At 40.3% G+C, this 15211-nt stretch overlaps 1 protein-coding gene across 3 annotated transcripts in view; it reads right to left on the bottom strand.

Annotated features, from left to right (window-relative positions):
- Positions 1–14044, bottom strand: part of CEP85L (centrosomal protein 85 like) — a 393742-nt gene extending 379698 nt beyond the window's left edge. For 2 of the 3 annotated variants that reach the window (XM_063124727.1, XM_063124726.1), the window contains exons 1-2: positions 13989–14044; positions 4116–4270 (exon numbers count right to left, since the gene is read on the bottom strand). In XM_063124727.1, the coding sequence (XP_062980797.1) occupies positions 4116–4233 (118 nt within the window). In that variant the 5' untranslated portion in view covers positions 4234–4270; positions 13989–14044. The remainder of the gene's footprint in view (positions 1–4115; positions 4271–13988) is intronic. The other variant, XM_063124728.1, reaches the window with a different exon arrangement.
- Between the last annotated feature and the right edge of the window lie 1167 nt (positions 14045–15211).

Genomic DNA, 15211 nt, shown 5'->3' with positions numbered 1-15211 from the left:
TGCACAGGTCTTGTTGCAGTGTGCCTTGTCAAATGTTTTTTTTTAAAAATGTTATAATTTACTTATGTGTTGTCCTTCTTTACTATTAGCTACAGACCCCTGAATAAGGCCTCAAAATAAGAGGCTGAAATGCATTGAGCTTGCATCCTGACATGTTGCGTTCTCTCTGCCTGTCTCTCTCTCTCTCTTTATTAGTCTGTCAATAGTTTTCAGTACTTTTGTTTCTTCCTTAAATTTAAACAATGTAAGAGAAATATCTGTTATTGTGTTTACATTTTTGCACGTATACCAATAAAAATGTTTACATTCAAGGTAGAATCCAGTGCCGCCCATCTACTAGCAGAACTGCCTGCCAGTTCTGATTTGCGCACAACCAGCCCTGCCAATTCTGTTCCACAAGCGGCCCTTGCTGCTTGCAGAATGACAATTCAGCACTTCTGGAAGCAAGCCCCAAAACAAGCAGAAATGCTTGTTTCTGGAAGGGGGCAGGTTGGTGGAGCTCCCTTATGAGCTCTCATAAGGGTACAGCTCTGTACCAGACTGCCCCGTTCCAGTAACAAGCATTTCTGCTCGTTTCAGGTTACCCCAGGAGCACTAAATCACCATTCTGCAAGCAGTGGGAGCCGTTTGTGGAACAGAATTGGCAGCACTGGCTTCACACACAACAAACAGCTGCATTGGATCCTGCCCAATATATTTAAATAACATTAAGTGTGCTCCCTCAAATATTTCTGGTCAGATACCGATGGTATAGTGTGACAAAAAATTTACATGGAGGTACTTTTTCAGCTGTTGTTTATTTTCTTGTATTTAGTAAACATACTAAATTAAATCACTTTCTAGTGGTTTCCAATGCAAATTGAAAATGTTCCAACGCAAATTTTCGAAACATTTTTCCAGTTCAAAACTTCCCCAAAACCCCACATCACTGAAACACACACAACATTCCAAATTCAGGAAAACAAAAATCACTCCTCTGAACCAACTTGTGGAGCAGTACAAATTGTATGAACAATTCAACTTAAATAAATTCGTATTTGCTTTCCGAAATTATTCCAGTCGCAGACTCATGTTTTATTATTCAAAAGTGTGTGGGAGGGGTTGTGAATGCAGAGCAGAATTGTACAACCCTGCCTATTAGTTATTTCTCTATCAACATCTACATAGTCTGTTAATACATAGCAGAAATAGAAATCTGAGCTACAGATGTTTCTTATTTCTACTTTGGCAGAAAAAGGCAATGTATTAGCTCATGCCTGCTATATTGGCTCACCTCCCCATCTTCCTAACCAATGCACTCTTAACCCCACAGTAACTATTCCTCTTTTGCATTCTCTATTCAAACAAATATTGCATGTGCAGAAGTTTCTTTTAACAATCAGGGAATAGCAGTTTAATTTGCTTTACTTCAGGTTGTTTTCAAAGCAGCATTTTAAACAGTTCTGCATATAGTTGTTGGTGGGTTTTTTTTTTACTGCAGTGGTTTAAAATTGTAATACAGCCTACTTAGAGTTATGCAGAAACTACTAAAAACCATTTTTTTAAAAAAGAGAATGTATCAAAAACTGAGTCTGCTCTGCACAATCAATGGACTATCGATAGTAAGGCAGAACCTGGCTGTATAAAGCTTCTGCATGCACTAAGCAAAGGCCCAGATTTGTGAGATTCTGGCCTTACTATTAATTGCATGAAGATGTACTTTACCAAATTCCTACAGCCACTTAGAAATTGAATGCTTTTAGCTGAATACAAGATGCATTTGACGTTATCATTGTGCCAAATGTTTATGGGGAATTTTATTTTTATATAATTATACCAAGAGGTTGAAACAAGAAAATCATATTCATTCACTTGGAAACCTTGATAAGCGGGGGAGGTTACTTGGTTTATTGAGTGACTGGAGGTTTTACCCTACCCAGTGCCTGTTTACCCTACCCTGTGCCTGTTTGCATTCTCTTCCCCTCCTTATTGTTTTATTATGATTTTATTAGAATGTAAGCCTATGCGGCAGGGTCTTACTATTTATTGTTTTACTCTGTACAGCACCATGTACATTGATGGTGCTATATAAATAAATAAATAAATAAATAAATAAATAATAATAATAATAGATAGCCAGGTCTTCATCCAATTAGAGCTGTCACTGAACAGCATGGTAGGTCATGTAAGATATGGAAGGTAAGATCACCTGTATCACACTCCTACTTCTCACACCATCACTGCACTGGCAACTCACTGCCAAAGCTGGCATGGAAGTAGTGTGACAACGACAAATACATGTGATCTGACTTTCCACATGTTACCAAGGTGGTGTGGCGTTGGAACAGACGGGAGCTAATTTTCAGCAGGCACTGCACTGTGCAGTAAGAATGAATTGGCAACAGGAAATTAAGTTGGCATCAGATGTAAATGATTGTGTAATATTGAAGAAACCCTTTAACAGTGAAAGAAACTTAAAGCAAGTGAGAGCAGGGGCTCATCTACACCAAGCAGGATATTCCACTATGAAAACAGTATGAAAGCGGTATATAAAAAGCAGGAGCCACACTACTGGTTTATAGTGGTATTGAAGTGCACTGACAACTGTTGGGGCCCATGACACATACAATATATCGCTTTCATACCACTTTCATAATGGAATATCTTGCTCAGTGTAGATTAGCCCCAGGTCTATGTAACAGCAAGACAATTATGGGGAAACACAGCAAAGGAGGACAATTGTGTTATCTACTACTGACTTCATTTGACAATGCCCTCCTTCTGAGGAGAACAATAGGAAACGTTTGCCTTTGTTCATGAGGATGCAGCCACAGTTTATACAACTGATATATTCAGGGCATGCTGGTTTCCACCACAAGCCAGAATGGCAGTCGGAAGAGGATGCCAATGCTGAGCAGTAAGCAAGATGGAAGGAAGTTTCATGCTCATCTGGTAGTATAGGCAGGGTGCAGCTGGTATCAATATCGCGCAAGGGCTCCCCTCAATCATTGTTCAGCAGCCTTTTCTTACTCATCACACTACTTTACTATAGCTGTTTCTATAGCCCACAAAAGCACACAAGCTTCCATTAAGTAAGACTTGCATATTTCCTATCATTTATTAAAAATCCAAGTACTCCCAGTATTCCAATTTGCAGAAATATGGAGTTTGGGGAATGGATCTAAGGGTGGAATGTAGCACAGAAAGTGGGAAGAGGCAGCCTCTCTTTTGGCACATTCCTAATTCCTGCCAGATTTAGTTGGACATCACCATATGGCTTGCGTATCTGTGGCCTAGTGTGGAGAACGCAATGATATGTAGTAAATACTATCAGATGTGCATAACCCCAGTTTTCATTTATGTATATACGGAGCCTAAATCCTTTGGGACAAAGCCATGTGCTCTGCTATTCCAGTCCATGCTTTTGGTTTGATTAAATTGTTTTATAAACCTACTTAATTAAATCTTTATTGACTAAAGGCTAAATCCCAAAGTACTTTTCAAGAATATGCTGAATTAGTTTATCAATCTTCCTAGAGTTTGATTTTCCATACAGTTTCAAACACAAACCAGCATTTATAAAAAAATAATGATGATGATGATATAACTGGCTTTAAGAAGATGGTTCCTCATTTGATTTCCACCATGAGAATTAGGATAGAAAAATATCCAGTATTTTGTACTACAACTCCCATCAGTTTCAGACAGCATAGACAATGGTCAAAGATGATGGGAGCTGTAGTTCAAAACATCTGAATGGTGCTAGGTTGGGGAATGGTGACACAGACTAAACCTATGAAATAGGTCACAGTTACAATAAACATTCCTTAAAGTAACAACTATGCAATAAGGTCATTCTGGCACCCATAAGTAATCCCAAATATTCTCTAGGCTAACAGTTATTCTATGTCCTTGCTCTTCTGAACTCTACAAATCTATATAGAAGAAATATTTTAGCAGGTTACAATGCTATTTCTCAGGATGCTGTATGATTTTTCTAAGAAGTGGTCCCCCTAAATCCACTCATGCATCACCTTATGGGAAAAGCACATGAGGATGAGTTATTATTTTCACTTTATATCCTACTATATATAATCTATATGTCTACATTTAGAAAAGGAAGCAGATTCAAGTACCTTCATTACTACATTCTTCTGACATCTTTTGAAGAATGGTCACTACTACTCCCATTTTACAAATGGGAACCTGAAGCTGAAAAATAGTGATTCTCTCAGGGCCACCCTGGTCAGCCATAGTCTTAACAGGGAATTGAACCCCAGTCTCCAGGGTTCTGAAACAAAAATAAACAAAAATAAAATAAAACGTAATGATCTTGCATTTTCTATCAACATATTATTTTCTATTTCACTCAAGATTTAAAAAAAAAGCACCACAAAAACTATGTTCACACTTTCAGGGTCTTTTGCAACATCCATCTAGACTGCAGATCTCTAAATTGTGTAACTACCCACAAAAGCCAAAAGAGTCAGAGAATTCTATATAAAGTTAAACATCTTACGCATTCATTCTCAGGTCATGCAACAGAAGTTTCAAAATACTTAGTACTGGCAGTACATATGTCACTGCACAGCAGCCATTCATAACACTATCTCAAACAAACAGAATGATTAGCGTATCAGAAAACCAGAAAGGCACAGCCTTCCACACCATGTGAAAATCTGAAACAATGTTCTTCAGCGACATAAGAATGCTTGTTGTTTGGCCACTGAAAGTTAAAAACAAGTATTTAGTTCAGTGTTGTACAGATCTACACATTTGGAAATTTCACTTCATTTAGAACTCTCAAGATCACAACAGGTAAGCTATCTGTGAGTTCAGAAACAGACACAACTTCTGTTTCTTACCCTGTATATATGAATTGTACACAACCCTGAGTAGATCCAGAAACACTTTTGAGGAGAGGTTTTGTTATGAGCAATGGTTATCCATCCTGAAGTTTCAAGCTATGGTAAACAGAAATGCAAATAAATATATTTTATCAATCTGGATATAATTGAAGAGCAAGTTTACATTAAACATTTGTCCTAGTCCTGGATACATATTGTAAATAGATGTGAATCCTAATAAAGAAACTGAATGCAAACATTCCAGAGGGCTAAACCATACTTCTACTATTCACATTCACACAAACAGAAAAAGTATAGGAAAAGACATGCTGTGTGAATACAGCTCATACAAATTTCTGAAAACTCAGTTTATAAGAATCTTAGACATGAATTAATTAAGTCCTTTGACCCTCTGAAATTCTCCTCCATAGTTTGCTTCTATCACTGTTAGAAGGGACAACAGAACAAAGCCACCAGGAAATCAAAAACATTTACAGCAAGCTGGTCACTGGTCACCATCCTTTTCTGGATTTCTTTCTATCCTAATCACAAAAGTCGGCGGGTACTTTTGCAGCCCCTGTAAACACAGTGTGACTATCCTGTGACTAGCCAGAAGTTCCTACTCCTAGGTACATGAAGACAACTCAGTTTCCAAATGCCATGGTTGTGACTAGCCAAGATGAAGATCCAGTAAATTATAGAATCATAGAATAGCAGAGTTGGAAGGGGCCTACAAGGCCATCAAGTCTAACCCCCTGCTCAATGCAGGAGTCCAACCCCCTGCTCAATGCTAAACTAGTACAATTTAAAGTGCATTCTTCAATTATTCCAGTATTTTCACTCTTCAAGTATTTTTTCACTTTAATTAAATATCTCATTTTACATCTATGTAACAAAATGTCAGTCCTAAAAAAAAAAAGCAATAAATAAGTAGATACACTAACATGTCAATCCTAAAACAACAGTGTGAAAAGCAGTCACACTCTTTACAACTGAACTTTGCCAGCTGTGCTAAAGAGGAAGGTGGGGGAGAGAAAAGAAACATACAATTTTAGGAGTTGAACTTAGTTGTTGGTACAGGTTTTCAGAACACAAAATACGAAACATTTATAAGAAATGCCAACAGTATTAACAAAGTCTTCATAAGCATAGCCATGTGGTAAAGAAAACCATTGGAATTAACAAGCAGCTTGCAAGCTTACATGTTGAACTACTGGACCTCAGGTTACAAACCAAAGATAGGATTCTAAAGTTATGTGGAAGGCAGAACAGTTGATACTGGAGACACGTGCAGAAGCAGCCTTCCTCCTATTATAGCCTATCAGCAACAAATGGATTTTTCTTTAACAATGGCTGTGAGACATCTGCTCTTAGACACATTAAACCAATACAGGACCTTCAGGTCTCCCAAGCAATTGAAGACATTTCTCAGATGCTGTGTTGTACATGGAAGTGATGCACAGAAAAAGCATTTCATATGTAATAGATATATGTTGTATTTAATATTAACAAATCAGCTTTTTAAGTGCCCACTCTGCTAGGATTTTAAGCTAAGAGTGGGCACTTTCATGGCCAAATCAGTATGTCACATGCAATTGAGAAGACTGCACTCTTTGTTAGTCTGCAGTGCATAATGAATACTCATTTCATTCACTACTGTTTCATAATACTGGTTTTATTGTACAATACTTAATAAGAGTTGTTTACATATCCTTTTTAAGATACACATTTTTAAAACATAAATGCTGGAAAAACAATGACATAAGCAATGTCTTCATTTGTTCGTTATTGTAATGTAACAAAGTGAAGACAGCAATTGCCATCAAACCATTAAATGTGAGAACGGCCAGCTGTGGTCTCTTTGGGCCACCCCACCCCCCACCCCATGCAAAAGGTGATGTTCTACGTGAACCTCCATCTGTTTAAAGATTTTTCTCCCTTGCTTGTTTATGATGCAATTGCACACCCATGCATGTTTGTTACAGCATTGTCTAAAAGCACAACCCTCAGAAGGAATTAAAAAGTTCAAACTGGGAAAGAGAGAAGCAATCCGATCAGGGAACAATACAGCAACCCCAGCACAAATCCACCCACAACAGAAGTGAAGCAAATAGTCAGAAGGACATGGGAAGCACAGGAAGGACTTGCTGACAAAAGGCAGATATGCTACAAGCCCCAAGAATCAATGCCACACAAACCAGGGAAATCTGTATGGCAACAGCCCTAGTGAGAGGTCTTTGAGCTTACAGTTGACCCCAGAGATATCCCAATTTCAATCTGATTTCAAATTAATGCATTGTGCAATCTGAATTTGATGTTGAATGCTCCAGGCATGTGTGAGACACTACACAGCAAATCTCATAAACTCACCATTAATTCCGCGACTTGCAAGAACACACCAGCATTCTTACAGGCCAGCACCACCATTGCATTCTCAACTGCACAGCTTCAGTGTTTGTTTTGAGCTCATAAAGCTCAAAACATATATAAAACTACTTGATCTTTCTCCCCCTCACCACAGCCCAGCCCCAACCATCCCATCCCAGCCATGAAGGACAAAAGGCGTAAGTTATCCTAGCCAGTTATCTTCATCTATATGGTGAAATTCAGCAATTGTTTTATGTTTAACATAGTCACCCAATTCATGAAACCCCAAAGCTCATAACAGATTGTGATCTCACCACATTTGCTGAGTTTTAAATTATGACATTGCCTGTGAGGCTGGTCACTCTCATTACATACTATCTGTGGCTAAGACTTGACAAGAAAAATTATCTTGTTCAAGTAATCACAAATGTTGTCAATAGATCATGGATTACCAAGTGCATAGATTCAGGTAATTGTATCTGGAGGAGGAGGAGGGCTGCCTTTTGGAAAGTTTCTGGATCAAAAGTCTGAATAGAGCTCACTATTAAGTAGCTAAATTTACACCAAATGCTTAGAATGACAATGAACACTTTCATCACTTAACTGTATTTTATAAAGTATAGAACCTATTACAAATCATTGCACTGTAATTATTAGGCTATGATGGCTTTGGACAGTAATCTAACTCCTTGCTGTGCAGTTCAACACTCGACTTTATGCCCTTTTAATTCTCTAAGACTCTGTTCATATATCATGGAGCAGACACTCTAATTTGCATAGAGGAGAGCAGTATGTGGCATTTCTTCCACCCCACTCTTGCACATAAGGCAGATGCTCTATAGAAAGCCCCCCTCCCCTTTCTTTTTTAAAGGGAAAGACTTCTAAAATATGTCAATCACACATATAGGCTTCTATAAATAGTACTTCCTTCAAAATGTCATTATAGGAGGAGTGCCTACTATCAGCTTCGGGTGATACGCCAGCTGCGCCCCTTCCTGGAGTCGAAAGACCTAAAGACGGTAGTGCACGCACTGGTAACTTCAAGGCTCGACTTCTGCAATGCGCTCTACATAGGGCTACCTTTGTGCCTAGTCTGGAAACTTCAACTAGTTCAAAATATGGCAGCCAGGCTGGTCACCGGTACACCTAGGATTGACCACATTACACCAGTTTTAAAATCTCTTCACTGGCTTCCAATTAATTTCCGGTCGAAGTATAAAGTGTTGGTTATCACCTTTAAAGCCCTACGTGGTTTGGGTCCAGGCTACCTGCAGGATCGCCTTCTCCTGTACAATCCGCCCGGCACACTCAGGACCTCTGGGAAGAACTTCCTTCAACCAGCCAAAACTAGGCTGATAGATATATTACCCAAAGGACCTTCCCTTCTGCTGCTCCCAGACTGTGGAATGGCCTACCGGAGAAGATTCGTCAACTTAACAGTCTTTTAGCATTTAAGAAAGCTATAAAGACTGATCTCTTTTAGCAAGCTTATCCAGTGAAATTTTAGGATGCTTTTAGTAAGTTTTTAGTAAGTTTTAACAATGTATACTATGTTTTTAATCAATATTTTATGTATTTTATACTTATTGTTGTTCCCCGCCTCAATCAGGATGGAGAGGCGGGTAAGAAATAAAATTATTATTATTATTATTTCCATGATGGAGGAGACCACTCCTGAACAACATTAATTCTGGAGCACTTGTTTGAATTATGAAGATTTCTAATGTTTTATTTTTAAAAGAGTAAATTGCTTGCTCTGGCAAGCATTGAGGAAATAAGTTTGAAGATGGAATGGCAAAAGAAATTGTAACAAAGGCACAAGTGATAACAAGTTTAAATTCATTATTTTTCCACCTTCCCATGCTAAAGTCCATGCAGCAGCATTTTCATGTACTGGCTCAGGTTCTTCCTCATTCAGGGTAAGGGTGCAATCCTATGCATGTTTATAGACAGAAAATGTCCTGCAACTCCCAGCATTCTGTCTAAATATGCATAGGAATGTGCCCTAAGAGGTTGTTGCTGTTTTTAAGAGTACTTCAGAATAAAAAAATAACATATTAATTAACCTTAATTTGGAAACTGCCAGGTTAACTGAAGCTATATACACATTATTACAGTTAATAATGTGTATGCAAATTAACTTACAGTGCTCTGGCTTGTGAAACACTTCTATAACGCTATCCTTCCGGCGCCAGGTTAAAACTTTCCTCTTTGCCCAGGGATATGGCGGCACATCCTAATTACCCACATGTTTAGTTTTTAATTGGTTTTTAATGCTTTATGTGTGTATGTTCTGTGTTTTAGAGTTTTAATTTTGTATACTTGTTTTTACTTCAATTTTAGAATTTCTGTAAACCGCCCAGAGAGCCCTGGCTTTGGGAACAGTATATAAGTTTAATAAATAAATAAATGAATGAATATAACAGTCCTATGCATGTTTATTCAGAAGTAAGCTCCATTGTGTTCCATAGGGTTAACTTCTAGGAACGTGTGCATAGTCTCAGCATGGGTCTCAATACTTAACAAGATGTTCACACAAGTAAAAATCAAATCAAACAGTGCATAAACACCTGCCTTATTACAGAACCTTCATGCCATTTACAGACAAAGGCCTATTTGCTATATCACTAATCCAGACGATAAAAAAGACTATACCTTAACAATATATTCCTCCTAGCCATTACACAGCAGCCATAGAACAATATATTTATTAATATGTAATGCAGGGATAGGCAACCTGGTGTCCTCCAGACATTTAGGACTACAGCTTCCATAAACCTTGCAGCTTGGCCAATGGTCAGAGAATATAGGAGATGCAGTCCAAAACATCTGGAGGGTACCAGGTTGCCAAGCCTGATACCAAACCTGATGTAATGGACATTGGCCTTACTGCAGAGAGATTACTTGTGTATACAGTTTTAGTTTTGTTTTTATAAAACAAAAATCACAGAAGATTTGTGTTCTGGGGAAGGGCAAACAGAACACACAGTCATATATATATATGTATGTTTACAAGACGGTGGGGCACTGCTGTGGAAATGCTAACATGTCCCACTTTTTTCTTTTAAAAGAGTTGCATGTTGCCCAAATTGCACAAGAAAGTAAGTTCTTGGCCTCTACAGATGATAGAAATAATTAAGTATTTAAGATAACACAGTAGCGCAAGGGGTTATGCATTCATGACTACTGATGTAAGACATATCCAGTGGGGTCAGTGACAGTCATACAACCACATACTGCTCAGCAATTGTATCAGCAATGTATGTGCTAGCCAGGGGAAAGAACCATATTTTCTAAGTAACATAATCTGAAGGTTTCAAGTACGAAGAAAATGTAGTGTCCCAGAAAATGTAGTGTCTCCTCACTTGAGAGGAGACATCTGGATTTCCTTCAACATTAGTAAGTACTATCCATTCATCACGTAAAAATAATAATCTGGGTCTGGAATGACCCATGGATGTCCTGTGTCTCAATGAATTATATAACACCTCACAGAGATGCTTTTTATTTTTAGTAAGCGTTAGCTTACTGTTCACTCTCAGTGGGTTCTACAGGTGCAAGAGAAAAAGCAGAGGTTCAGAGGCAGCACTGGATACTGCCCAAGGTGCTTGGAGTATCAAAGGCAGTGAACAGAGGGAGCAAATGTGCGGGCAGGAGAAGCAGCCTCTTATTCCTGTTAAGGGTAATCTGCATGTGAAACCTGTGTCTTGTACAGATTGCCTCATGCTGGATCAGGGCTACCAATTAAGCAGAGTTCCCTATAGAATAATTCTACATATTTCTTTAAATAGTTAGAATTTATATTGATGTCACTGACATGGTAATACTGAACAATACAGGAGTCTTCACAAACCCATTAAAAGCCATTGATTGTTAACAACCAGGATAATGAAAAAGATTAACTGTGGATAGAAAATAAGCTTTTTAACCAAACTATTATGCCATCATAGTTAAAACTAATCTGATTGGTTCAGAGAGCTGTTCTAGTCTAGTTACTTCAACCAATCAAAATATAATACCAAGTGGTCAATAATGGTACATTCAGCAACTGTCCTTCTAATTTCTAGCACTCAGCAGGTATGATCACTGCTTAAAGTGAATGGTGTGGATGTTAGTAAACAGATTAAACCGAAATTAAAAAGCATCATAGCACAAATATTTTCAGAGATGACAACAAAAATGGCACATTCTGTGCACAGTATTATCCACTAGCAATGTTCTTTTTAAACAATTGATTTTATTCATTTCAATATTATCTAAGAAAAAAGATAAACAATATTGACATAACAGTATGGGAGGCACTGTCAATCCTTAATCACATTTGTGCATTTTTCACAAGATATGTTGTCCTTTTATTTCAGGAGTACAAGCTGGCAGTAGAAAGATCTCCTGATTGTACTGAATGACTTTTCTTCTGCTAGATTTTTTTTTTGTGAGGGATAGAAATGTTGTACCTTATCTAGTCTTGGGTTTTCCCTCCCTTTAAAACCATTTCTCATACTACATGAAGTGTGAAACCAATTACGAATATTTATAATATTATTATTGGATGGATTGTGCCTTTTGTTATCCTGATTATTGTGCCAATTGTCAGGGATGAAAGGAGTTATTTGCCAAAACACCTGGTAGGCACCACACTGGAGAAGGCTGGTTCACTTCAGATACTACAACTAGTATCTAATTTTTTGTAGCAAACACTATAATTTTGGTTTTGCTTTGGCTGTTTCTAATTTGCATGGACCCTACTTGTGTTCTGCCTTTTTGAAATGTAAAACATTAATGGCTTTTCCCTTTACCAAATAAGACCAACAGGAAGTGAGATTTTGTTCTAAAACAGATAAAATGCATGTAACATTCTAAAAATTAAACATATGTGGCAAATACTTGTGAGATGCAAAGAATTAATCACTCATCATAAAAAGCATGCCGTGTTTCACTTCATCATAAAGGTAACAACTGGAGCTTCATGGGGAAATCTTGTACCTGACAGTACACATTGGTATAAAATGGGACAGGCAACTTTTGGCCCGCCTGATGTTTTGGCCTACAACACACATCATCCCTCACCATCGGCTATACTGGCTAGGGCTGATGAGAGTTTTGGCTAAAACATCTGGAAGGCTACATGTGCCTACCTCAGGTATAGGAAATTATTGCCATGTTGATCCATGATAATAAATTAGGTACAGTGATATTTTCTAGTGAACCAATAGAGAAAGCATACCAATGTCATTCTTCATCTATATTGATGAATATAAAATTATTTTAGTGAAGCAATAATAAATTCTGCAATTTGTTTCTAGAACTGTAATCACCTCATCATCCAAACAAAAACAACGTCAAATTAGGTAAATCTACTGTTTGGGTCTATGGGTGAATTAAGGACAAGCCAATTATTTAAGTACAATTGGCTCTGGTCATTAATTAAAAAATTAAGAAATGAATGGCGACAGTAAATAATTAAATCTGCATGGTCTATTAACTGTTCTCTCCTACAACAGCTGACAAATTAAAGCTATATACTCCATTCCTAAAATATACTGAACAGTACAGTTATTCACAGTGTAACCAAAGAATGGTAATTAATTCTGCTGTGCAGCAAAGCACAGTTTGTTCTCAGGCGTCACAAACTGTTCCATATCAGTAATAAAGTTAGGTGCTGATGACTAAAACATGGTCTTGTTTCAACCATCAGTGCAAGAATATTCAGCATAATCCTATCTTGGACGGTTTAGTCAGGGAGATAACTGTACTGTTTAATTAATCCTGAAAGATACTGACATGTGAACTGGATGAGCCAAATTGACTACAGAGCTAAATGCCATCGATTTTAACAAAATGTACCTAATCCAACAGCATCACACTGAAGTCTCAACAGAGGATGCACTGGGGTTTAGGACTAGGGAACTTTTTAAAAACATTCCTTTAAAAATAAAAAAGTCCTACGCCTGAGTTATCACTACTTCCCGGAAGCAGAGAAGACGCTGGGTTCCATGATTGGAGACAGACGCGCACACACACACCACCTTTATTTATTTATTTATTTCAATGCCATGTGCAAAACCGAGCAGCACGGAGGTCTTCTTTCCTTTTCCCCTAGCTCCAAACTCATCGCTCGGACTTCCGAAAAGAAAGCAAAGCTGGGGGTGGGGGGAGAGGATTTTGGAAAGGGATGGATTTCCTTTCCTTTTTAAATTAAGCCAGGTTCGCCAGCCCCAGATTTTAAAGACGATTAGGGAGAAAGCGCTAAATATAGCCGCAAGCTAATTACACCGCCGTGTAGCTTAAATGGCTCCCTGAAGCGGCGTCCGCTCCCTGGCTTTTCTCCCCACCCAGGCCGGCCAGCCAGGCTGGCTGCAATCTGCACTGCCGTGCGGATTTGTTGCAGTGACCTTCTTCCTCCGCTTCTCTCCCCGCAACTCTCACTTCCAGCCGCCCCTCCTTCTCCAAATCGTTCAGCCAGATGGCGACGTGCGTTAACGAACATCTTCGCACCGCGTTTGTGAAACCGGGGGACAAGAACAGAACCGGCGGGGGGAGGGGGAGAGAGAGAGAGACCTTTATTTCGACGTCAAAGTTGAGGGAGGAAAGCTCTCGCCCGGAAACGGGAGGGGCGGACTTTTGAGGCGAATCTCACCAAATCCGCCCCAGGGCTGCGTTCAGACGTTCCCCTCCAGCCTCCGAGCTCTGCGCAACGTCGGCAGGGCGCCCAGCGGGACACGCGGCTACCCGAAGAGATGCTGCCCCACACAAGTTGGTCCCCCGCTGCCCAGCCGGCCTTTTGCCTCGCCTTACCTGCTCTGTAGTCGCCGTTTTGCCCAAGCTCGGAGAGGAGCCTCCCCCACATGGTGGTGGTGCCCCCGTCTCCTCCACCCTCCGCCGCCGAGGGCCAAGAGAAGCGGAGCGGCCCCCCGGGGTGTCCAGACGCGTGTCGCCGACGCCGGGGGACGCGGCCTGCTGGACGAGGGAGAGAAGGCTGAGAGAGGCGGAGGCTGGTCACTGCTGGGCGGTTGCTCCTGCTGCTGCCTTTCGCGCTTTGCAGCCCGCCTTTGGCCTGGGGGGAGCTGAGGCCATGGTGCTGCCAGTCAGTCGGTTCCTCACAGCGGCTGCAGAGCCAGCGGCAGAAAGGACAAAACTCGCCTTCTTCCGCCGCTGTTGCTGCTTCCCACTCACTGCAGCTACCCGTCTCTTCCTTCCTCCGCCTCCTCCTCCTCGGTGCCGGGCGGGGACAGAGGCGGGAACTCAGCAGATGCTGCCGCTACTCTGAAGAAAGGGGGAGAGGGAGTTGACAGAAATCGGGACGCGAGGTGGGGGTGGCAGGGACGACGCACCGCCGGAGCCCACGAGGAGAAATGGGTGGAGAAAAGGAGGGGGGGCTTGTTGGGAAGTGCTAAGAGTCCGCCCAGGGACAAGGAGTGGAAAATAATACCAAACAAAAGCGCCTCTGAGCACGTGCAGAAAAGCCAAAGGGCATTTGCGCAAGCCTAGCATTGCGAAGGAGAAAACGTTCATATGAGAGGCCCCGGCACGTCGCCGTTCAAAAATTAAGCACTGCTAGAGTTTTGTTTGTCCAAACACCACCAATGGCGCAGCTAGGTAATTTTAGACCCTGGACTTAATGTTCTTATGGGTTGCCCTCCACCCCTTTAGATAGCCATGTGTATTAATTCAGCTGTGAAGTACACAGCGAACATTTCTCTTCTTCGCACACCCCACCGCCACTCCGAGTTTTACAACAGCTTCTACGCTCCTAATATCTTGGGAGGGGGGGACATCCCCCCCAAACCTGATTTAAAAAGAAATACTCTGAGCACTCTCATCAGCCCTAGCCAGCATAACCAATAGTGGCCCAAATTTCTGGAGGGTCACAAGGTGCCCACCCCTGCAACATGTCCGCCCAGCCGTTCCTGATAATAAAAAGTTTTTTTAAAAATAAGAAATTAGGCTGCACCAACCGTTAGCCCCAGTGGGCTCCAGCATGCCCATGCTGGCCCAAGTGCTAATACTAGACCTGGTTA

Source organism: Elgaria multicarinata, chromosome 4 (genome assembly GCF_023053635.1).
Source record: "Elgaria multicarinata webbii isolate HBS135686 ecotype San Diego chromosome 4, rElgMul1.1.pri, whole genome shotgun sequence".
Lineage (NCBI taxonomy): Eukaryota > Metazoa > Chordata > Lepidosauria > Squamata > Anguidae > Elgaria > Elgaria multicarinata.
Note: the sequence above shows the minus strand (reverse complement) of the source record. Positions and strands in the feature narration are given on the sequence as shown.